The sequence below is a fragment of the Vulpes lagopus genome, chromosome 2, assembly GCF_018345385.1.
Source record: "Vulpes lagopus strain Blue_001 chromosome 2, ASM1834538v1, whole genome shotgun sequence".
NCBI lineage: Eukaryota > Metazoa > Chordata > Mammalia > Carnivora > Canidae > Vulpes > Vulpes lagopus.
In genome coordinates this window covers 32369201-32393609 of record NC_054825.1, presented here as the reverse complement: position 1 = coordinate 32393609, position 24409 = coordinate 32369201, and the positions used below count along the sequence as shown (strand labels likewise).

At 46.7% G+C, this 24409-nt stretch overlaps 1 protein-coding gene across 49 annotated transcripts in view; it reads right to left on the bottom strand.

Annotated features, from left to right (window-relative positions):
- The window catches only part of SORBS1 (sorbin and SH3 domain containing 1), a 227573-nt gene that overhangs the window by 98411 nt on the left and 104753 nt on the right, over nt 1–24409 (bottom strand). For 37 of the 49 annotated variants that reach the window (XM_041745746.1, XM_041745745.1, XM_041745752.1 and 34 more), the window contains 6 exons: nt 20892–20946; nt 15862–15930; nt 12992–13087; nt 10778–10906; nt 1410–1436; nt 1179–1291 (listed from right to left, as the gene is read on the bottom strand). In XM_041745746.1, the coding sequence (XP_041601680.1) occupies nt 1179–1291; nt 1410–1436; nt 10778–10906; nt 12992–13087; nt 15862–15930; nt 20892–20901 (444 nt within the window). In that variant the 5' untranslated portion in view covers nt 20902–20946. The remainder of the gene's footprint in view (nt 1–1178; nt 1292–1409; nt 1437–10777; nt 10907–12991; nt 13088–15861; nt 15931–20891; nt 20947–24409) is intronic. The other 12 variants (XM_041745732.1, XM_041745756.1, XM_041745777.1 and 9 more) reach the window with 3 other exon arrangements.

Below are 24409 nucleotides of genomic sequence, written 5' to 3'. Positions count from 1 at the left end.
GCCTGGCAGCACACTCACACACTAGGAAAGGTCTTGGAAATGGAACAACTATGGTAAGTCATTTACTAGACAACTGCATCCAATGAGGGATTCAGGAGGCCAAGCACACCTGCAGCTCCGGCCTCACATGCACATGGCTGTGCCTAGGGGAGACGAGCATGGCAGTGGTGGGAAAGCTTAATGAAGTGGCTCAGAGACACCTCTATGCCTGGAAAGACAGGGTCTGCGGAGAGGAAGAAAGACACCATCTTTGACTCTGTGCAATTTTATGCCCTCAGGAGCAGGAGCCAGAGGATCACTGGAGAAGTGGGGTGGGAACCAGAGTGGCCTTCAGAATCCACACACTCTTCGTGAGTTCTGGGAGCACCTTCAAAGAAGACGGGCCCAGGGAAATGGGCCACACAAGGAACACAGTCTCCCCACACTTTTTTGAGCAGCACAGCTTGCTTTTAAAGAAAGTACTGCTGTTCCACAGATGTGACTCCTATGTAAAAAAACACTCTTCACGTATCACCTGAATTAAAACAGGTTCACCAAAATGGCAGAGTAGCAACAGGGAGGAAAAGGAAGAAAGATCAGGAAAACAACTTAGGGGATAGACTGAAGCAAAATTATCCCTACTGCAAGCTGTACAAGCTTAGGGGTGTTCTTCCGCAGGCTAGCACGGGGTGGTGGAGGCTGTATTGCACTGCCGGCCGAACTTCCGTCTGCCTGCTCTGGGCTGCTGGATTCAGGGCTGCCCACAGTTACCTGATCATGATCTGTATGGCTAGAGTTGCTGGAACCCTTACAGCAAATTAACAGAATAAACACAAGAATGTATTCTTCTTTTGACTATCATAATCCAGAATTTTAAACACGTAGGCTCAGACCTTTTCCCCCTTCCTCAGAGCTAAATGGACTCTTTCAGAGCATTTCCACATGTGTTTCAACCCTAGAAAACACTGGGCTTACATTTCGTATCCCCTGGTATAGACCCTCCTCATCCCATGCCTCTGCTACTCTCGACCCCCAACTTTTTACTCACTCTGGTCTTCGAGAGCTTTTCCAGAGCTGTCCAAAAGCATGACTCAGAATCTAGTCTGTTATTCAGCTGGGCAAGCAGGAAGTCACAAGTGTAGATTCAAGAACAGGTGCCACTCACAGATTCCCCACCCCACCCGTGGGCACATGCCTACCTGGGACTTGTCGGAAGGAAGGTTGGGATGCACACTTCTGTAGCCTTTGGCAGCAAGTGAGGAGGGCTGGGCGTTTCCATTGGCATCGGCATTGGAAGAAAGCCTCCACTCATCTGAGAGATGGGGGGGAAAAGAAAGAGAGAAACCCCTCACTCAGAGGGTACACTCCCTGGTTCCCCTCTAATCTAAGTCCCAGGTGGTAGGCAGAGGCAGAAAGAATGCAAGCCCTACCTGCTGAGGGAGTCTCTGAGTCCAGAACTACGTGTGGTGCAGAAAGGATGAAAACAGGAAGAAAAGGGGGGCAAATAAAAATGGTTACACTTGCAGCAAACAAGCATGTACCACAGAGAAAGAGGAAAATCCAGCACCCGTCACCGGACACAAAATGCCCTCAGTCACGATGGCCTAATTACCATAGGAACCCACTCTAAACCATGATGTGCTCACAGGCGCTGACCTTTGAAAACACAAGGCTCACATTCACAGTAATGAAGAAACAATTGTTCCTTGACATTCTTATTTTACAGACAAAAAGGCAACAGAACTCTCCCCTCCTGGTTCCTAGTAACTCCCATTCCCCTTTTCCAACCCTGATGTGGGCTTTGGAATGACCTCTCCTCATTAGCAGGCTGGGCTAATGAACAGACACGGGAGAGGAGAAGTTGATAAGCACTTTTTCTGTGGCGACTGGCACTGGGCTAGGGGGAGAGCATGATTTAAGCCCAGAGGTATCTGCTGTGATAAGGACTTTTTTTCTTTTCTCTCCCTGCCTGCTTTTCTTCTTTCCATTAAATGAGCCACATAAACAATTCAAAATCTAATCACCCTGAGTTTTCATCATGCTACAAGGCACCCCTGTCTCCCTTTAGCCGGCTACCATCCTGCCTTCCCAGCCATGCCCATCTCAGAGGCCCAGAACTTCTCCTAACATGACCCACCTAGCACCAAGAGCCAGCAGGGCACAGTGGTTACCAGCTTGACCTCAGCTCAAATCCTGGATCTACCACCAATGGGCTCTGTGACCCATACAAGTTCTAAGCCTGTTTTCCCATCTGAAAAGTGGGGATAATGATGTTCCTAAGTGTTGCTATAAGGATTAAATGACATAATGCATGAGAAATGCTTAGCACAGTGCCTGCCAGAGCTCAGTAAATGTTTGCTATTTATCATCTTCCACATCACCTCGTCTCTATGCTCTATCTTTCACCTAGCCCAGAGGTCAGCACACTTTTTCTATAAAGGTCCAGACAATAAGTATTTTGGGCACTGTGGGCCATACAGTCTCAGTCCCAACAACTATTCAACCCTGCTGTCCTAGCACAAAAGAAGCCACAGATAATATGTAAATGAATGAGTATGGCTGTATTCCAAAGAACTTTTATTTATGGACTCTGAAATTTGAATTTCATATAATTTTCATATGCATATAATACCATTCCTCTTGTGATTTTCCTTTTAACCATTTCTTCCTAAAAATATTCTTAGTTCATGAGCTGTACAAAAATAGGTATGAGCCAGATTTGGCCTTCAGTCCAGTTTGCCAACTTCTGAACTAGCCAATCCCTTAACTTCCTTCTTTGTGCCCTACCTACTCTGATCTTACCGGATAGAGACGAAGAGGGATTAACACAGCAGCTCTCATAGCCCCAGCCCCATCTCAATGTGGGGCCTGCAAGGACCAGGGGGTGGGCTTTCCAGGTGTCCAGTTGAGTTTACCAATATCACTGACCACCAATCTAAGTGCCAGACACTGTTAGTCACTTTTGTGCCCATTTAGTATTTAATTTAGTGTATACAACAAGTCTGCGAGGTAGGTGATCACTCGACTTCAACAATGAGGAAATAGAGGCCACGTGACTTGCCACAAATCACACAGCCAGGAAACACAAAGTAGCCTAGGTTTCCAGAATCCAGCGCAGCACTCTGCCTACTACCATCAGCCACCAACCCCACCATCAGCCGCCGATGTTCCGGGGAGGTGGTAGGAGCCAGAAGGTGCTAAAACAGAAGGCAAGGCACAGAGGTAAAGGTTTCAAATGATTTGCATCCAAATACAGTAGTTTGGCTTAATTAGAATCACTGGAGTGCTTGTTAGAACAGACTGTTGGGCCCCACCCCCAGCGTTTCTAACTCCATTGACGGGAGGAGGTAAAGCCTGAGATTTGACAAGTCTAACATGATTCCCAGGTGATGGTAAGGTTTCCGGTCCACAGTCCACACTTTGAAAACCATGATAAAAGGATACTCAAAAAACATCTTTTCTGGAACCTGTTTTCTATTAGCTTTTAACTATCCCATATCCATTTTTGCTTTCTTTTCTCCTCTAAAGCAGAGTTTTTACAGCATGTTTCAGTTGTATACTCCTTTAGCGGGTTGCTGGTTACATTTCTGCCATCCCCTTATACATAATCCTTAGGTATTTGTCTTCTCTTTCCAATCACATAGCTGGAGAATTTACAGGACTTGAGTTTTACACACATTACTACAATGTACTGGCTTCTGTGACTGATGGCAGGCTGCTAATCACTCCGAACTTCCTTTTTCTCACCTATAAAATATGATCTTTACCCTATGGACACCTCACATGGTTGCTGAAGATCTAGAGATCAGGCATGTGAAGGACCCTAAAAATGACCAGATCCCTGGCCCAGACATCTCCTTACACTTGGCAGGCCATCAACCACTAGGTGATACAATGTGACAATGAATCCCCACCCTTACCCCCCTGCATCCATCAACTTCTGCTCTGTCTTCCTAAGTTATTTCTTATCCACCTTTGTCAAATGTATTATATCTACACACACATCCTGAATCTCAAGAGGTTCTGAGAGGCCATCCAGTGAAAGATGTGAGCTTTCTACGTGGATATGGGGACACATTATTTTCCATGCTCTCTGGTTTTTGGTTGGGTTGCTTCTATCTCAGGTGGCACTGACTAACAGATGTGTCGTGGACAGTTGAGCGGAGTCTGTCTCTCCAAAGCGCTAGTCATAAAGGGACTACCACTTTGGCATCATACTGCCTTGTTTGAGACCTTGCTAACTGCACATCCTGCAGCCAACGACAGCCTTGCCTGTGAAACGAGGGGTTATCTACCTATTTTGAGTCATGAGGACTAAATGAGAATATCTGGCATGAAGTATGTGCTTAGTAAAATTGGACTCCAAAGAATATGGAAAAAGTTTCCCCAAACACAGAAATAAGTAAGAGCTGCTGACATCTGCTGTGTGACAGATAGCTTTGAGAACATAATATCCTTAGGGATCAACCCTCTTTTTCTTCTCATTCCAAGTCATTAAAACCATTCCCCTCATCCTGCCCCAGAAAAGGCAGTTCCCAGGACCTCTCTAGGCATTCCTCTCTTCCTTATTGAAGGAAAGTTAAATTTCTAACGTATATCATCCTCTGCTACCTAGTCTTCTGTAACTTCAAGGTTGGCAGCAGCCCATAGCCATTTGTACCTGAGTGTGGCAGGTGAGATTTTACATACATAATCATCAATTATTAACTTTTGGTTGAAAAGACTGTCAAAATGCTTCTTTCTATAAGTGTTACCTCAAAGCTCCTAAAGGGGGAGGAGAACCTAGGAAAGTTGGATTCTAGATAGGTTTCGCAGCCCTTTAAGAGACTGAGCCTTTCCAGGACAAGTATAATTTGTTTTATCTTATCTTTCCCTCTCTTTTTTTATACAGCTGTGGCCACAGCCTCCTGATATTTTCTTTTCTCTCATTCTGTGCTAATTTCATTTTGGTCTGCTTTAAAGTTGTTCTGCTGATCAGTTCTTCTTGGGATCTTAGGACAATTTTTACTGAGTCAGATCTGATGTGTTTTAGTGGAGTATCTAAGAATTAGATGAGGTATTAAAAGTGGGCCTAATGGTGTTCCAAATCTCATTTGTGTTTATTTTTTTATTCTAGTTGTGTGGTAAAGAATTTATCCTTACCCATAAAGAGGTCTGGCCTTTGCCTTCTGGCTTCTGGGAATTAATCTCTAAACCCTTGGAATGTCATCCCAATGGGGGAGAGGTCTGTGTGCCAGATCAGTAACATGATTTAGCATGGAGGCTTTGAGCCATCAAGAGCTCAACCTCCTAAATAGACTGGAGAGTGAGATCAGCCACATGAACAGTGGATAAAAACTCTGGACACAACAGCTCAGGAGAATTTCCTGGACAACAGTCTAAATACACTGTCACATCTCAATGCTGGGAAGTAATACATCCTGACTCCCTAGGAGAGGTCAATGAAAGGCCTCATGGTTGGTTCTTCCCTAGACTCCACATTGGGCTTATCTTGGCAGATATTAATCTGTATCTTCTCCCTGGAATAAACCATAACTACGAGTATAATAACTTTCAATGAGTTGAGTCCTAGCAAATTATAAAACCTGAGGGTAGTTTTAGGAATCCCTTCAACTAGCATTTGGTGTCAGAGGTGAGAGTGTTCTCAGGGCGCCTGAGTGGCTCAGGTGGTTAGGCGTCCAACTCTTGATTTCGGCTCAGGTCATGATCTCAGGGTTGTGAGATCAGGCCCCATATGGGGCTCTGTGTTCAGTGGAGAGTCTGCTTGAGATTCTCTGTCTCTCTTCCCTCTGTCCCTCCTTCCCTCATAAATACATAAATCTTTAAAAAAAAAAAAAAGTAGTAGTAAGGATGTTCTCTTGTGGAGACTTTTCCTTTTTTTTTTTTTTTAAAGATTTTATTTATTTATTCATGAGAGACACACACACACACAGAGAGGCAGAGACACAGGCAGAGGGAGAAGCAGGCTCCATGCAGGGAGCCTGATGTGGGACTTGATCCCAGGTCTCCAGGATTACACCCCGGGCTGCAGGTGGCACTAAACCGCTGTGCCACCGGGGCTGCCGTTATGGAGACTTTTCCTTCCAACTTCTAAGTTCAGCCCAAATTCTTGTACAGGCACATTCATAAAGAGGACTCTGAGTTATTAGGGGGCAGAGAGTATCTTTAACTGTTTCCATGTCAATTTTCTCATAGTATCTTTTTGCTACTACCATTTCTAGAGCACAAACCTGTAAGTCAAACCAGAGGAAATGGGTTGATTTAGTTCCAAAGCTAATATGGTAGTCAAGAACCAAGAAGGACTGGAGCAAACTGGCACATGATTAACCAAATGTAAAGGATGAACTGAATTTTGGCTTGTGAGTCAGAACACAGGGACTGATAACCTTCAGGCTAGACCAGAAAGGAAGCTTAGTATCACACCAACCAGTTCATTAGGCTTCCTGTCTCTTCTATCTAGACCTGGTAGGCAAATGATATCAGGAAGCAGGGATAAGGTAACACCTCTCCCAGAGGAAGGGAGTCAGCACTAAGATTACTCAAGCTCTTTCTAGATGTTTCTAATCCAACAATCAAGGTCCACATTGAGAGATTAGAAGGCTGGCCAGGAAGCCATGGTTGGGGATCCAGAGTCAAGGTACCACTTGTAGGCAAGAGTCTGGAGGGTAGGTTTAAACTGGGCAACTCCAAGGGCTCCATCTCGCTCCACCTCAGAGAGCACCTCCATCCTCCCAGTGTTTGTCTGGATGCATATGATTCTTAAATCCACATTCTGAACTCCAAATTTCCAAATGCCTATTAGAAACTTCCTCCTAGGGGCACCTGGGAGGCTCAGTGGTTGATCAGGTCATGACCCCGGGATCTTGGGATCCAGTTCCACATCAGGCTCCCCAAAGGGGAGCCTGTTTCTCCCTTTCCCTCTGTCTCTGCCTTTCTCTGCGTCTCATGAATAAATAAAATCTTTAAAACAACAAATAACTTCCTCTTAGACCTCCTAGAAGTCCTGCCCTTGCCTCAAAACTCAATATGTCCAACAATGGAATTCAAGATTCCTTTCTCTCCCTCCAGAAAGCCATAGTCTCCAGGAACACAATACCATTCTCCTGGTCAACCAGGGGAAACAACGCCTACTCAGCAGGGAGTCCTGCCCTTCAGTGCTCCTCAAACACACTGCACGGAGCACTGCCACTTCACTTCACTCGTCCAAATGTACTTTCACCCTGGCCCCAGTTTCTCATTTCCACTGCCCTTGTGGCCTCTAACTGAAATTATTGGAAGGCTTTCAGGGCCTCCGGCTGTGCATAACTAGAAAGGTTGCCATCAAAGAACACCTGCTATGTGCCCGGGCTCAGCGCTAAATCTTGGTATGAAAGAGCTCACTGAATCCCAAGGTCATTCCCACTTTCTAGATGAGGAAACTGAAGCTTGCCAAGGCTGAATGAGTTGCCCACATCACAAAGACAGAAGAGGCAGAGCTGAGCCATGACAGGGGGGCTGTGTCACTGTAAAACCAGACCATGTCTCATAAGATGAGGAAGTTGGAGGAAGGAGTGGGAATAGGAGACACTTCTGAAATGTGGGTGTGAAGGGGTCATGAAAGGGAAGAAACCAGGACACAGGTGCTGGGCAGTAGTACAAGACTGGAACTTCCAGTCTGGGCAACTGATCAGCCACTTGTGGACCTGCAGAGAAAGAAGAAGGTGGTGAAGCCAGGGAGCAAGGCAGAGAGGAGGCAGACAGAGCAGCTAGGGGACAGAGGTTGGCCCTGGGGATAAGGAAGGGAGCTGAACACTCTGTGACATTAGCTTTTTGGGAAGGCACTGGGAGTAGGAAGCATGCCCAATCGTTCATTGGCAAGAGACACCTGCTGCCTTATATTTGGGCTCCTGGTCCAGGCTGGACATGGCTGCCTACAAATACTGTAGGAACCTGTTTTCATGAGGCCTATCAAGGTCTATGGACTCCCAGGCTCTATGACAGTACTGGAGACTGGTGGGGGAAAGCAAGTTGTCATCCAGAGGCCCAGGTGCAAGGAGCAGAGAGGAATGAGAGGGGAACTAGGGAGCCACACAGACACAGCCAGTCAAGTGCCAGCAGACTGCTGGTCAATGAGCAGTATGGTAGGAAGACAAGATCTCCAGCTGGAAGGTCCCATCTCTAAAGTGACATCCCTTTTCAACCTCACTCCAGTGTTGACTCATTCCAGCCTCTTTGGAACTCCTCTCTGCTCAAATCCAGCTTGCTCCTTCCACCCAAAACGCCCTGGTATGTAATCTCGAATTTGTCCTCAGTGAATGGGATTCTGTTTGTGTGAGGTTAATTCGCACATTTCCAAGGTCACAGAGCATTTTAGAACTAGAAAGGCTTGGAAACCATCTTTCCTAGATCCGTCATGCTTTACATGGGCTTCAAAGGTGTGGCTTCCCCACAGTCAGAAAGCTCAGTAGTAGGCTAGTAGCCCACACCTGACTCTTCCATTGCAAGCAAACAGACTTCTGTCCTCATCTAATGCACCCAGAATTACTCTCCTTTTCCCTCCCTTCTCTCTCTTTCTCACCACAATTCCCAGTGACTACTTAGTGCCTGGCACAGAGATGAATGTCTGTTGACTTGGAATCAATGATCTCCACTTACCAGGAAGAAAATAATCTATGAAAATTGATTCACTGTAGAGGTGTGCATGACTGACAGCCATCCCCTAATTCTTCAGTGTATTCATTTTAAAACAAGATTTTTTTTCCACCCAAATTAGCTGTCAGAATTTGTAAGATAGACAATTATTCAGAGACTAGGGAGCTTCCCAAAGTGCTCAAATTATTGCAAGGCACTGTAAGCCCAAGCCCACAGACTGCTGGGTGAAGGCTACTCTCCAGTGTTCTGTTAGTGCTACCCTACAACCAGGAGGGGGAGCTCAAGGACTCTCTCCTCCCACTGGTGCTACCTTTCACCACCAGAGGAAGGGACCTGAACTTGATAAGGTCATTTTATTGAGCCATGGGCTATAGCCATGGTCTTTTCCTTCAAATTATCCCTTAGGATTCTCTCTTCCCCAAAACATCGTTGGGAGAGCTGGATCTTCCTAGTTAGGCCAGGAGAGGCTGGATTAAGCTAGCCTTAGAAAGAAATTTTGCCTTCACTCCTTGTTCTACTTTCTAGGAGGCTAGAGTGGCCAACTGGAGTGGGGCAAAAGTCAGGCATAGGTTGTGGGATATGGGGCCAAGAAGCTACTTTCAACCTGTAGTGCTAGAGGCCACTTATGCCTTCCCTGAGACCAGGAAAAAAGAAGCCCTCCACAGGGCACAACATTATCAGAATGGGGCTGATGTGCAAACCCTAGCCTGACTTCGTCCTTAGGCATCTGCTTTGGTGCTACTTATAGGTGGCTGGGACAGGAAGTCAGTTTCTAGGATGCTGGGCGCTGGCCATCCCCCTCCCCAGAATTCCATCTCATCACAACACACTGCTCCCCACTGCACCAGAGTTTGTGTGCCCCACTGCCTTTTGTCTCCAGTCCCAAGGAGTAGTCTTCACCCCTCATTCCTTTCTCCCTTCATTTCCTTCAAGAAAGATAAGAAAATCCCCCTCCCCTATAGCAGGAGCTCTCAGATGTGATCCTTGGGCCATCAGCAAGACTGGGAATTGTCAGAAATGCAAACCCTTAGACCCTATACCTCAGACCTGTAAATGGGAATAACTGCTAATCCTAAAGCCCTGGCCTGGGGTCCAGCACCCTGGCCTTTTACTCCAGGTGATTCTGATGCGGCTCAGGTGTGAGAACTAGTGGGTAGGGGGGCGGGACTGCCCCACCCTAAGCTAGCTGCCCGTCACACCTTAGTGCTTCTCAACCCCCAGAACACGTCGGGGAGCTCTGGAACACTTTGTAGAGAGGTCAAAATAACTACAATCATAACCTAAAAGTAGCTCAAATCTAATGCTCATTCTGTGCTACTAGCAGGTGCAAAATCTGTACACACTCCATGCTCAAGTAATGCTATGAGGCAGGTACAATTATCAAGCCTGTTCTATAGAGGAGACCACTAGGGCTGAGTCAGGGAATGTCCTGTCCACAACAGCATGGCCACAGGTGGTAGAGGCAGGATGTGAACATAGATCTATTGGGTTCCAAAGTCCCAGGTCTCAACACCACTCTCTAGACACCCTGAACAATGGATCACAATGGGAGGTGGGCTACAGATGGGCTTGTCTCCTGTAGATCCTGGTGTGCAGCGGCCTTGGAATTGCTCTTCTGATCCTGCTGTTTCAGCTGCCAGGTCTCCTCCCCAGGCCTGAGCCCCGCCCCACCCCTGCCCCCCCCTTCCCCCCCCCCCCCCCCCCCCCCCCCCGAGCTAGGTCAGTCAGACACCTGCACTTCTTAACCTCCCTTGGCTTCTCTCCCTCTACCGCCCCAGCCCTGTTCCCAAAAGCAGGGATGGCCTCGGACAAACCTAATCTCTAGCCCATCTCACCACTCTCCTCCCATGTCCTTAAGACACCTCTGGTCCCTGGGAATGCAGTCTGCAGAGCCACCAGTTCTGTAACGAGGTTTCTCCCCCTCTCTCTGGTCAAAAGCTGACAAAATGGTGGCTACTGCCATTCCTCTGTCTGAAGCAAGTGAGTACCTGTTAATTCAGGGCACCGATCACCACCCATCATAGATGGAACAAGGCGCTGGTGTTCTAGAGACCTCTGGGATAATGGGAGGCAGCTGGTGAGTTCACACCCTTCCGAGCAAAAGCATGAGAGCCTCGCTCCCTCCCAGTGGGACTGTGAACACCTCTCCCAGGGAGAGGTCACACACCTGGTTTGCTTTCATGCTGTGGGGTCTCCTGAGGGCTCGTGGGGCCGCTGCTCGGGATTTCCCTGTAGGAAGATGAGGCCCGAAGAGTCACTGCTCCCTTCCCAGTGCAGATTTTTGTAGGATCCATGTCTGAAAAGGAAAGATGCAAAAGAAAAGCCTGAATCCAAGGCTCTTGAAAGATTAAAGCAATAGTCAGCTAGCAACTCATTATAGCCGGGGAATGAGATGAACCTGCTGACAGCCACGCAAAGTCTTATGATCAATGTGGTGGTCAATGAGAATTAATTTGTGGGTGGAAGAGAGATAAATCCCGGTTTCAGAGGTTTTACCACATATCATGAGGTTCAGGGAAAATGGAGGCAACAATGAGTTTTGTATGAGTTATAATTATCAGCTGAAACCTTTCAAAATGAAAGCAGGTTAATTCCTTTTATTAGATGAGACTTAGGTTGGTGAGCAGACTTCTGACCAATTAGTAAGGCACAATTCAAGGAAGAGTTTATGAGAGATTTCTCAAGCTTCCGTTCCATCCTTCTTATGAAAGAGCAAGTTGGCAACATGGGGAATCAAGTTGTTCTATGGAAAAGAAAAAAAAAAAAATCACTGCTCCCTGCAGTTCTCCAGTGGAAAAAGGAAAAGAAGAGCTTCTACCAGTAAGTCAAGATCCTTAAAATGATGACAGGATATGCTGCCTGTGGAGAAAGATCATGGGTGAGAGCCTCACATTCCAAATTTAATGAAGAAAATTCACACCAAAGAAAATGACAAGAAATACCAAACCCTTCAGTGAACAGCGTTCCTTAGGCCCCCAGCTGAGCCTTCCCTGGGCCGACCTCTCCCACACTTCACAATGGCTTATAGCAAACTCAGGTCATCTTTCAGATTTCCACTGAGAAGGATTTCAAAATAGGCTTCAGAAGATCCGGATGCTCCTCCTCTAGGAAAACCAGTGATGAGGAGTCAAGAAACTAACGTAGAACCACACAGTTCTAAAAGGCCTGTGTTTCCTTCTATACAGCTCAGTTGAACTGAATCCCACAGCTCATTTTTTTTCAAATTGCTCACAGCGTAGCCTGGATCTCTGACCTAAAGTTGTCAAGGCTGGGATTATGGGGTAAGGCTTAAGGCGGGCAAAGGGCAGGATGCAGGCTCAGACGTCAACTCCTCCCCATCCCTGTGCCAGGGCAGAGAGAAACACAGCCTCCTCTCCTCCTTTTCCAGGCCAGCAGCCTCTCCAATTCAGACGGAATGACCACTGGTGTTACAGAAGAGAACAGATCTGCCCTATCAGCACCTCTTCCCACTGAAAGCGAAGCACAAAAACACAATGTATGGCAGGGCAGGCAGTGCCCTTGGTGACCATGTGACTTGTCCAAACCTATCAAGAGGATAAGTGACTGAGGTCACAAAAGTACTGGGCAAACTCTTACATGGTCTTTTCAAAAAGGACGAGCAGCCAAATGACAAATCTAGCCCATCCTAGATTCCTGGATGCTTGGCCAGAGTTGCCCAACTCACGAAAGCACCACTGGGATAAAGCGCTACCTGGGCCTCACTTAGGCCGTTTCACACTGAAGGAAGCTGTACACCAGAGCTGACAATGGAACAGAACCCCCTCCTTGGAGAGGAGGGCCAGGAAGTGACCGCAGGTGAAGTCAGGGGTTGGGGAGGGAATTGGCCCAGTGAGCCACTGGCATCTGAGGCAGCTGCCTCAAGTTCAGCCCTACTCAGAGGTTCCCAGTGCAGACACATTTATTCTCAGGGAAGTCTGAAGTTTGTTTGTTTGTTTTTAACTCTGAAGTTTTAAATAAAGTATTGGGAGCTGGAAGCTGCCAGGGAGAGCCATGTACCTCACACACCTCTGTGTATCACATACCCGACATACCAGAGACCCACAGCAGCATCAGTGTTTAGCCTCTGGACTGACCCTTCTCCTAAAGATAGGAGGGGCAAGGCATCAGTCAGTTCTTCCCCAGACTTGCTGGCTCACAGAACACACACACACACACACACACACACGCACACGCACACGCACACATGCACAGGAAGAAAGGAAACCAGCTAAGGATGTGAGAGGGAATAGCTCCTAAACATGCAAGGATTAAGCCTCCACGTCTTTGTTAGAAGAAAGGAAAACCATGCATGATCTGCTAATAATTAAAAAAAAAAAAGAAAAAAAAAAGGAAAAAGAGAAACCAACCCAAGGAGAGATACCTGGAGGGAGTACCAGGCCTGAAGAGCTTTTCACTGTCTTCACGGGAATTATTTTAACAGCAGAAATAGAGCGTGCACGTAAAGGGTCGGCAGTTGCTGAAAACACAAAAGGATAAATGGTGCATCCAGACAGAACATTTGGGAAACACTCGAGCAGTTGAGGAACTGGGCAGGGACAATAGGAGGAAGTCACCCACACAAAAAGAACAATATGAAGAGCAGTAGATGTGGTCATTTAAAATAGCCTGCTTTCTCTCTGCTGAGTTCTATGCCAAGATGGCAAAACCCCCAGCCCCAACACCATACGCAGGGTCAGCGTTTATCTGTGTCTCCTGTCACATACACCAGGAATGTGCCAAAGCTCTGGACAAGGAGATTTCCAGACACACAGATGGCCTGGCACATAGAGGAAGGGGAGAACACCCAGGGTCCAAGGGGCTCCTGGGAGGATGCTGGGGTGTCTGTGCCAGGGGGGAGGACCGTGAGGAATGGGGGACAGAAGGGAACAAGCTGGTGTACTGCCCGGTTCCCTCAGACATCACAGCTGCCTCCCCACCATCACAACTTCTGGGGTCCTTCCTGTGTCTGTTCTGACAACGATGGTCCTCTGTCCCCGAGCAAATCAGAACCTCCATCTGTTGGGCAGCAGATGGTCTTGCCTAAACCCAGCCTTTCCAGGACGAGAGGTTGCCAGGTATCCAGTGCATACTCAAGACTCAGGGCTGCACCCAAATACACAGCCCAGGATTCCTGACGCCCGGCTGTCAGAGAACTAGCATAACTTCCTGGGACGTGGTCAAGGCTGCTCTCCTTGTAGGGTGCCCCTACTTCTCCATCTGCAGGCCTCCCTGGGCCCCCCACCTTCCCAGACCCTGGAGCCTCCATGGTGGGCACATCCCAAACTCTCCTTCTCATAGCCTGTGGGGAAGCCTCCCCTCACTCTTTCTCTCTCTAATGGCAGCAAATAGAGATGGGAGGTCATGTGCCATGGCACCAGGGTCACCCCAACGGCAAAACTCAGAGGTCTCATGGCCCCACATCTATGCAATAACTGGGGCGTAAGGGCTGTTTGGGAAGCAAGACTATCACTAGTACATCAGAATCATGCCAGTGAGCTGTCAAGGGGACAGGTGGGAGGCAGGCCCGTCAGCCATGGAGAGTTCACCTTCCAGTCCATCATGCTGCTGCTTCAAAAGGCAGTCACATAGCATAAAGCCATTGACGACTAAGTAGACGATGACAAGGCTGCATGTATCGAGATACAAACATGCTTGCACAATTCCATTGCCTGCTCCTTATGACCACCTGGGAGACTGGCTGGTGGGAGATTCATGTCACCATTTTCAGAGGAAGAAGCAAGAGGCTCAGAGCTACTCAGAGTCATCCAGCTCCTAGGCGAAGAGGCTGGAGCTCAGCTGTCTGGGCACCTGGCTCAGTGACATCCCTAGGCCACCATGATGACCTTCAGGGTTACATCTGCTGCCTCCTTTCCAAAGGAGGGTTGAGTCTTCTCAAGTTGAGAGTGGAATCCACCCCCGCTTGCCACCTTCTCCCACAGCCCTCAAGTGTCCTCTACGGATGAATTCACAGGGATGGGGTTAATGGCCCCACAGGTTTTAAAAGCATCAGAGCTCTAAGCCCTCCCTATGCTCCCTAGATACTTAAACATGCCCCTGGGGCCTCTCAATAGACATGGCCCTTCAAAACTCCCAAGAGTAAAATTGTCCCAGGCCCTGAGAACATGGTCCCACACAATGAATGGAGAAGGGTAGCTGGGGAGGGAGCAAGGTGGCAAGAAGCACAGAGCAGCAGCAGGAGATACCTCCTGCCACAGAGGAACCGACCCCCAAACTCACTGGGTCCCCCATTCCCCAGCTCCTCATGTGTTCTATGCCTTCCTTTCCTGGCTGCTCTTCCCGACTTTATGCTTTACCTCGTCTCAAGAGGAATACCTGGCTGAACCAGATAGAAATTACAAAGGCCACACATGTCACTTTCTGAAATTATTCTTTGAGAGATGGTGCATTTTGACTTGCGTGCCCAATGACAGGACTTTTACTCCCTCTCTTTGATACCATAAAATTTAGTGAGATGAGCATGGATGGAATCACTAAAACCCAGAATTTGAAGCAGGAATAAGCACTGCAGAACATCTAATTCCTTGATTTTCTAGATAAGGGAACTCATGCCCGTAAAGACAATGGACCTCCCCAGATGTCTGTCTGTGAGAGCAGAACCAGGACTCATCATTCCACCCATGGCACACTGCCGAAGTGACATAGGGGCCCTGAAGCCTGGCTACTTGGGCAGCCATGCTGAGACGCTGAGGATGAGAAACCACAGGGCAAACAGGACCTCAAAGGTCATCTGACCCACCATTCACTTCCCAGTGAAATCTTTTTTTTGTCCTAAAACTTTTAAAAACTAAACATTGAGGATGCACATGAAACAAATGCCATGGAAATAAGTTATTTCAGCAATCAGAGGTTCTTGCCTCAGGGTCAGGACTGTGAACGTGTCACTATTTACTGCCAGTGAAGGTAAAATGCCGGGAAAGGAGACTCCAGGTTGATAAATGCCACTCGCACCTGGCAAAGGCCTCATCTGTGTACTTGACCTGTTGTTATTCATATCCTGTGAGCGAGGGACAGTTTTTAACATGTGACCCCACAGCGGGAAAGACTGGCCTTGGACCTATGAGATGCAAGAACATGTGCCCAGTCTCAAAGTCGGCATCGGAAACAGGTCTCCAGTTCACAGACCAATGCGACCAGTGACTGCTCGTCCCAGGTCAGCGGCCAGGCCCCACATACTCTGTCCCATCTAGAACTGCTTTTGAATACCAGCCAGGGTTCCCTTCAAGAGCTTACCTTTGTCCTGCCCATTGCTGCCTGGTGCCAACCCGTTGACCACGGCTTTAGAAGCACCAACATCACATTCTGAAAGACACACAAGGAGAATAAGGCTTATAATTATGACTCCCCGACATTTATTGAGTCCTGCTGGGAGGACATGTTGGGGACATGCTGGCTTTCTCATACCTGGGGAGGGCCCCCTTAGGTGCCACAGGAAAATTCTGAGAATGTTCTGTGGCTTGAACCAGGAGAGAATGCAAAAGCTGTCTGGCGATGGAAGGTATGCGATAGGTGACCTAAGTTCTCCTGCCTCCTTGCTACGGCTTCATTTCTGACATTTTTTTAAAAATCTGCTTAATTCCCCCAAAATGGTACTTCCTGAATGACAAAGGCTTATCTACTCATTCAGAGGCCAACTCAACTGTATCCCGGGGCATCCAGAGTGAGAGCCGTTAGACGACAGAGACCTCGGGATCTTTGACACCTCCCTTCCTCCCACCCACATCCCCCTTTCCCCCGTCTCACCCCCTGTCCCACATCAGAGGCATACTATCTGCCCCCTGGAACATCTCTGGACATGGCTTCTCTTCCCCCGCCCACTGTCCATTGTCCCCCATTGAGGCTCTTATGTCACTGTCCCAGAGATGACATAGCTTCCTGACCACTCCCCCCACTCCGTTCTGTCCCTTCGTTTCTCCTACACTGTCAGTCTGCATCCAAACAGCAGTTTCTAGATCCTGATCTAACCATGGCCCTCCCTGGGTTAAAAAGCCACAGGGTGCAGGACAGATGAAAGTGAAACAAGACACTGCAATAGGATCTTCTAAAAACAACTCTACTTTAAGTAGATGGTATTTTACTTCTGTTTTGAAAACAAAAATATTGGTCTTTTGTTGGGAATTCAGTCACATATATTATTTCTATGAAGAAAAAATGTATTCTGAGTTCCCCAAAATGGTCAAATGATTGTTTGGAATACAAATTTTTTATTAAGTGGAAGGACTTTTATCTTGGCTTACCTGGTTATATTTAACTTAACTGATCTTCTTGATAATTTTTTTTTTAAGATTTTATTTTTTCATGAGAGATACAGAGAGGCAGAGACATAGGCAGAGGGAGAAGCAGCCTCCCTATGGGGAACCCAATGTGGGACTTGATCCCAGGACCCCAGGATCACAACCTGAGCCAAAGGCAGATGCTCAACCACTGAGCCACCCAGGCGTTCCGGATCTTCTTAATAATTAAGAGCAAGCAAACAAGACCCAGTGGCCAGCTGCTCGCCAGGGGACAAAGCCTGGCGATTCATGCTGGATCCTGGGCTCTTCTACCCGTTGGTCCTAACATTTTCCTGCCATGTTTCCCTCCTCCCCTGCCTGTCATGCCCATCTCCTCCAAAGCCCTGAGCTTGTCAGATACTTCCAGACCCTTAGGTTTGGTTCCCTGCAAGGCCCATGCAAGGAACACCTCCCTCCCCTTTCCTTACCTTGGGGAGATTCTCCTCGTGCCTTGCTTACCTCTAGGTCAGTTGAGACCTTTCTGAGTTCTGCTCAGCTAAAGAAAGGCTCAGAGAGCATCTAAGTCCCACCTCATTCCACATCCCAGAACCCATGCAGGCAGGCCCAGGAAGACAAGTGGGTAGGCAGACAGGACCTGCTGCCCTGAGCCATGTGACCCGTGTGCTTGGAGTAACCGCCCCCACCAACAACCAAGAGCCAACCAAACCAAAAATATAATCATAACAGCTATGGTTTCTTAAACATCTATTTGCCTGGATCTGAGGATCCATGCTAACATTCCATAATTAGCATCTTATTTTTATCCTTTAGACCCGGTCTCCTGGAGCTGAGAATTAGGAACTCCTCTTTCACAGATAAGAAATTTGAAGTTCAGAGAGGATGCCAGGCTTGTCCAAGATCCCTAAGTTATGGTCTGAATTCTGGTCTGCTCCATCCCACAGGGCATCTTGCCCCCAGTAGGAAGAAACATTTTTAAAATTTTTAAAATAAAAAAACGGCTCCTATATATTCTATAAACACAAACTAAATATATTCTATATGAAATAGCTTATATACTATTTCCTCAAATCCCAGGTGCTCCTCTTGGCTGAGACTAGGTCACCCTCCCTGACACAGCTCATACTGATGGGCCAGCCCAGATGCTCCTGGATCCAGACACAAACAGGGCCACTGACCCTCCCCACCAGCAGCCTAGACCTCCGAACACTGGCCCCACAGGTTCTGTGTTACTCGCTGCCCCCTTCCACCTCCAGATGAAGGTTAATTCTCCCAGATGCCAAAATCTCCCTCGCACCTACATTTTAGGGGTGGATGGAAGGAGAGTGTTGGCAAGAAGGCCAGAAATCCAAGTGAAAGAAATATCACAGGTTCCATCACCCCATCTGTTCTTTCCATAACTTTCTCTTCTCCCTGCACCTGCCCTAGTTCCTCTTCACTATCTCCCCTCTGGGGCTCTAAGCCTCGCTTCAGGGCCCCTCATGCTAGCACTGGGGCCGGCTCTAAGCTGCTACACACCTGGCCCCAAGCATTTCCTTTCTTTTCTTCTTTCTCATGAAACATAGAGAAACTTGAAGAAAATTTGCCAAATAATTCCAGCACCTCCAATTCAAACCTCTGTGGCACAGCGTGTTAATGTCCACAGCCTGGCTTTGCCTCAGCGCCACCACACACTGGCTGGTTAGCCCAGAAAAATCCTCAACCTCTCAGGCCTCAGATTCCCCATCTACAGAGTGAGAGGGGCACACACCATGCTGGCCTTTGCGGGTTTGCTAGAGTGAATGAGAGAACACAGGCAAAGCACTTCCCCTGCTAACTGGCAGCCCAGTCCAAACTTGAAATAAAAAGAATGCATCATTTTCATGCTTCTTTTTGCACCAAAGTTTAAAACACAAATGTTTTCTATATAGCTGCTTTCTTTCTAATGATCACTTTTAATGGTGGCATAACATTCCATTAAGTAAATACACATAATGAACTGACTCATTCCCCACCTTCATGTGGGTGATGTTTGTTTACTCCAAATTAAGACAGAAATTCCCAAGAATAGGATTATCAGGTCAAAGGGTCTTGATTTTTTGGACTCTTTCTATGAAATGCCTCCTAGCACCACGCCTGAGAGTGAACCTGGGAGAAGTCCCACAGGCCTGTCCACACCCTCACCCTCCTGCCGGGCCTTTCCCTTCTTCTTCCTTCTGCCCTTAAGCATGCCAGGATTGGCAATGCCAGCTTAGGCAAATTCTGACAAAAGATCCAGAAATTTTAAGCTGCGAAGCAGAAGCTTTAAAAAAAAAAAAAAAAAAAAAAGCGTCCTGGAGGGGGCACCTGGGTGGCCCAGTGGTTGAGCATCTGCCTTTGTCTCGGGGCATGATCCTGGGATTCTGGAATCGAATCCCACACCGGGGTCCCCACAGGGAGCCTGCTTCTTCCTCTGCCTATGTCTCTGCCTCCGTGTATCTCTCATGAATAAATAAATAAAATCTTTTAAAAAACAAAAACAAAAGAAAAGCATCCTGGATTGTTTTAAATGACCACAAAACCAAAAAAACAAGCAAACAAAAAGAAATAATGAGTTATACAAAGCAGGAGCTCCTGGCAGTACCCAAGTTGGCTTGAAGGGAAAAAGAGGGTATGTAGCCTCTTCATCTGCAGCAAAAGTGCTCAAGGAATCAGAACAAGCCAAGTCCCCCTCCTTGCAAGGAGGAAATCTGAGCTAATAGCCTAGGATGGAACACTGGCCATGCTGTGGGCTTAGTACTTCAGAAGGACTGTGTCACTTAATCCTTACAAAGTCCTAACAAGCCAGTGCTTTCATGATGTCTGTTTCACAGAGGAGAATGCAGAGAAGTGTTCCCCACCGCCCAGAGGCCACACAGTTGGTCTGAAAGGAAGCCCAGTTGAACCAAGCCCTGCACTGTTCCACCTGGAGTCCTCCTTGGTCCTAAGCATACAGTGTCTGGCACAATTTAGGATTCAGCTAAAAGGGCACTATGTCAATAAACGGAAAGGCTGGGCAGCCTGGGTGGCTCAGCGGTTTAGCACTGCCTTCAGCCCAGGGCCTGATCCTGGAGACCCGGGATCGAGTCCCACATCGGGATCCTTGCACGGAGCCTGCTTCTCCCTCTGCCTGTGTCTCTGCGCCTTTCTCTATGTGTGTGTGTCTCTCATTAATAAATAAGTAAAAATCTTAAAAAAAAAATAAATGGAAAGGCTTGTTTTTAATCTGCAGAGATCTCTGATCACACTCCAGAGATAATGCAGAATTAGGAGATCCATTCTTGAATGAGCTGCTACTTGGTCATCTGCCCAACACCCCCACAGCCTGTGGGCCTCAGGAGGCCCCTGGGCACACTCAGAGCCAAGGTGGGCCTTAATCTCCAGATGGAAACTTCTCTGTCTTGAATTCTGGGCTGGAAAGCTGACAGCTGCACAATGAGCAGGGACCTGTTCCTTCTATGACTTACCCAGCCATGTGCTTTCTACCCCAGCTCTAGACTAAAAACACACAAAACCGGTCATTTCTTTAGGTCTTGATTTCCACTACCAAAGGCCTACACCAAAAATGTGAGCAAACTGCTCTTCTAGACTCAATGCAGGAAGTGTTCTATTATCTGGGACCCCAGGGCAATTATCAATTTGTTTACTTTTGCTGCCATCACCCAGATTAAACAATGCCCCCCATGTCAACATTTATCAAACTGTACACTGAAAATCTCTGCAGTTCACTGTAAGCCAAGTATATCTCAATAAAGTTGTCTAAAATGAGAGAAAGGGAGATATTAAAAACAATTAGGACATGATGCACGTGAAATGTAGAGCCTGGTGCTTAGCACATAGTAGGCACTCATTAAATCATTGATGATGAAGGTGATGGTAGCAAAGATAACTTATGATGAAGCTCTGGCACTTGCCCAGGTTTCAAAAAATAAATGAAATGCAGTTGGGGCCTTAAGAATAAGTGGGAAACCTGGATAAACTACTCAGTTGTGTAGATTTGTCCAGAAGCGAAAGACAGGGTTTAAAATGACTTACCAGAGCTCATGGTGGTGACAGGACAAGTCTTCTGCAACTGGGGCTCCAAACTGCTCTGCAGGAAAACAAACAACAACACAAGAGAGCTGATGAATGCAGGGTCACAGTAAATCCCCATGGATATAACTCTTGAAAAAAACAGAATAGAAGCAGGAGTCACCTGGCCAGGCTTCTAGTCCTTGGTTGGCTACCTACAACATGACGTTGACCTTGGGTACAGCACTCGACCTCTGTGGCCTCGGTTTTGTCGCCCGTACTTGGTTGAGTGAGATACTAAGCAAGGTCTCCTCCTTGGTTACTAAGATTCTACTAAAATCTACTAAAATCTATTTCTGAGATTCTACTAAAAACCTCAAGCTCCATGAATGCACATGGGTCAAGGAGAAGGTAAAGGAAAGAAAGAACCAAATTTTAGGAAAAAGTAGAATCACAACACAAAATGATTATCAAAAGATAGTAAGTTACATGCATACACATATTATTGTGCATATGGAAATGTTCTAAATGCTTGAAATATATTCATTTGATTCTCCCAGTGACCCTACAGAGTAAGCACGGACATTGTATTAGTTTACATGGATAAGGAGACTGAGGTACAGGGAGGGATACTGGAACCCAGACAGACCGCCTCCAAGGCCACACTGTTAGGTTCTATACTCTACTGGCCTGAGGTAGGAATGTATTCTATCTATCCACAAAGATAATTACCCCCCTCATTTAGTATGGTCGCATCCCAAGTCTGAAGTAACTACTGATCTACTTTCTATCACCTTAGTCTAACCCTTTTCCTAGAACGTTATACACATGGCAGCACAGTGTATGGAACCTCTTGCACCTGGCTTCTCTCACTTAGCATATCACCATTCAGCAACTGGCCGTATGTGTGTGGATCTATTTCTGGACTTTACTCTGTTCCACTGATCTGACTTGAGCCCATAACTCATTGTCTTGACTACTTTAGCTTTAGCATTAAGCTTGAAATCCAGTAGTACGACTCTTCCAACTTCAATCTTTTTCAAAATCATTTTTGGCTCTTCTAGATCCTTTGCATTCTCACAAAGTTTAGAGTCTTACCAACTTCTACCAAAAACAAAACAAAAATCGTGCTGGACTTTTGATTGGGATCGTGTTGAATCTATGTGTCAATCTGGAGGGAAATTAACATTTACCAACATTGAATTTTCTAATTCATGAGAGTAGACCCTCTGTCCCTTTATGCAGGTCTTTCATTTCTCTCCACAAGATTCTGTAGTTTTCAAAGCATTGGTCTTGCACATATTTTGGATAAAAAAGCCTAGAAGAACATACTGGAAGGACAATGTGAAAAGCAAGACTTTGGGATATCTGCATATCCCAAAAAACCTTGCTATTTGAAGTGTGGTCCACAGAATGGCAGCGCTGGCATCAGCTGGGTGCTTATTAAGAATGCAGAAACTCAAGACTCGACCCTGCACCAACTGAATCAGAATCTGCATTTTAACAAGATCTCCAGCTGGTCTCTCTGCACTTTAAAATGTGAGAATCAATGAGGGAGAGGAAATCAACTCTGTAATTCATGAATTCTGCAATAAGGCAGCCAAGGTATGGTCTGAGGGTCTGTGTGAGGAGTTTCCTTTTTAACACACTGAAGCCAGGCACCGGCTTCCTTTCTGGATGGCTGCCTTGCTTACTGTCCTTGGAACAGAGTAGAATGCTAAGGGCAAAAGGAAATCATTCCAAGTCCTCTGCTGCCCAAATAATCAGTAGCTTGTCTCTGCCAAACACACCTGAGACTATCCGTGACCTTCCATAGCCTCCAACCTGTGCAAACATTTGTTCTTTTCGTTAAGGAACACAACTCGCTGTGTTCTGTATGCTCTAGTGGCTTCCAATCCTGGTTTCAGGGCACCCAGGTTTTTGGCTTCCAGGAAAGGCCAAAGGGCTATCAAGATAGCATCCAAATGTTTTCATTTCTAAAATAATTTTAATAATTTCATTAAGGTTTTCTTCACCTTTTTTTTTTTTCCTTTTAAGATTTTATTTATTTATTCATGAGAGACACAAAGAGAGAGGCAGAGACACAGGCAGAGGGAGAAGCAGGCTCCATGCAGGGAGCCCAATGCGGGACTCGATCCTGGGACTCCAGGATCACACCCCGAGCCAAAAGCAGACGCTCAACCGCTGAGCCACCCAGGCATCCCAGGTTTTCTTTACCTTCTAAAGCGATTAAAGAAGTGACTTAAGCATGAAGCTATTTTAATAGAATGTGTATTTTCTTTCTTTACAGTCCTTTCTGACCTCTATCTGTGGAGTAGCATTTACACAGTCATAAATGTAATGTCTAGACAGCTTTGTGTTTTAATTTTTAAATCAAAGATTTCAAGAACATTTTTCTGGATTTTTACTATCATATCCATTCTTCTAATGGCTATATAATATTTTATTGTATGTACCTTCCATAATTCATTTACCAATTCCCTCTGAACAGTTTAATTCATCTTAATTTTAAAAATAAGTATATAGCACAAACGCCTCTCAGGCTAGGAAAGAGATGAATGGAAATGTCCCACGAACCAGACGAAATAGATGCCTCAACTCACACACAGTGTGTATCACTGTCATATGTGGGTAGCCCTTTGCACATGCAATATTTTTCAAATAAACACTAGTGATTTCTAAGTGTCAACCCCACTCTTGCTTACAAACTGTACATCTAGGTCAGGGAAAATAACCAAAGTACCATTACTTTGCCACAAGTGCCCAGCAACTTGCCAGTTGTAGCATTCTCTGGGAGGCCCCCTCACCCCAATGCCAGGTGTTAACTAGTTAGTGGCTAGATCATAAGACGGAAGGAGAATGGACCCAGGGTGGTAGGATACCATTTTAATACTTTCAGAACTAGCATGACAGTGATAGGTGACAATGACCATGCATAGGGGAGCACGAGCTCTGGATACAGACTTTTTGGGTAGTAGGTTCTGTTGCATGCTCTCATTTGGTTACTAAATCTGTAGCAGGTGACACAAAGAAGGAGGGGGCAGTTTAAAATAAAATCTGCAGCAAGGGTGGCAGTGGCAGCTGTGCCAAGGAGGGTGCTCAGTGTCCAGTCCTCACCAGTGGTGGCTATGGCCATGACCTCCTATCTAGATTATTGCAGGGCCTGATTTCAGCTCTCACTGCATCTAACTCAGCCTCCTGAATTCCCGCCTCTGTTCTGAGTGCAGTTCTCCAGCCTCCCACAAATTCTGAACTACCCAAGATCTTACCAATATATCCCTTTTTGGTTTGAGTTAACTAGAGGCAGTTTCTGGTCATTTGCAACCCAAGAATCTTGACTGACACAAGATAAGGGGGAGGAAAGAGTCCCAAAGGTTTCTTTTATGAGAGGAGAATCTTCATTCCTCTCCCCTGAAGTGAGGCCAACCAGATCTGAACCCCAGCTAAGGGTTTTGTCTCTCAACCTGGAGAGCTCAGAGTCAGCATTGCGAGGATGGGATCAGGAAGCTGCACAAATGGAGTCTGACCAGCAGGACGTAAGC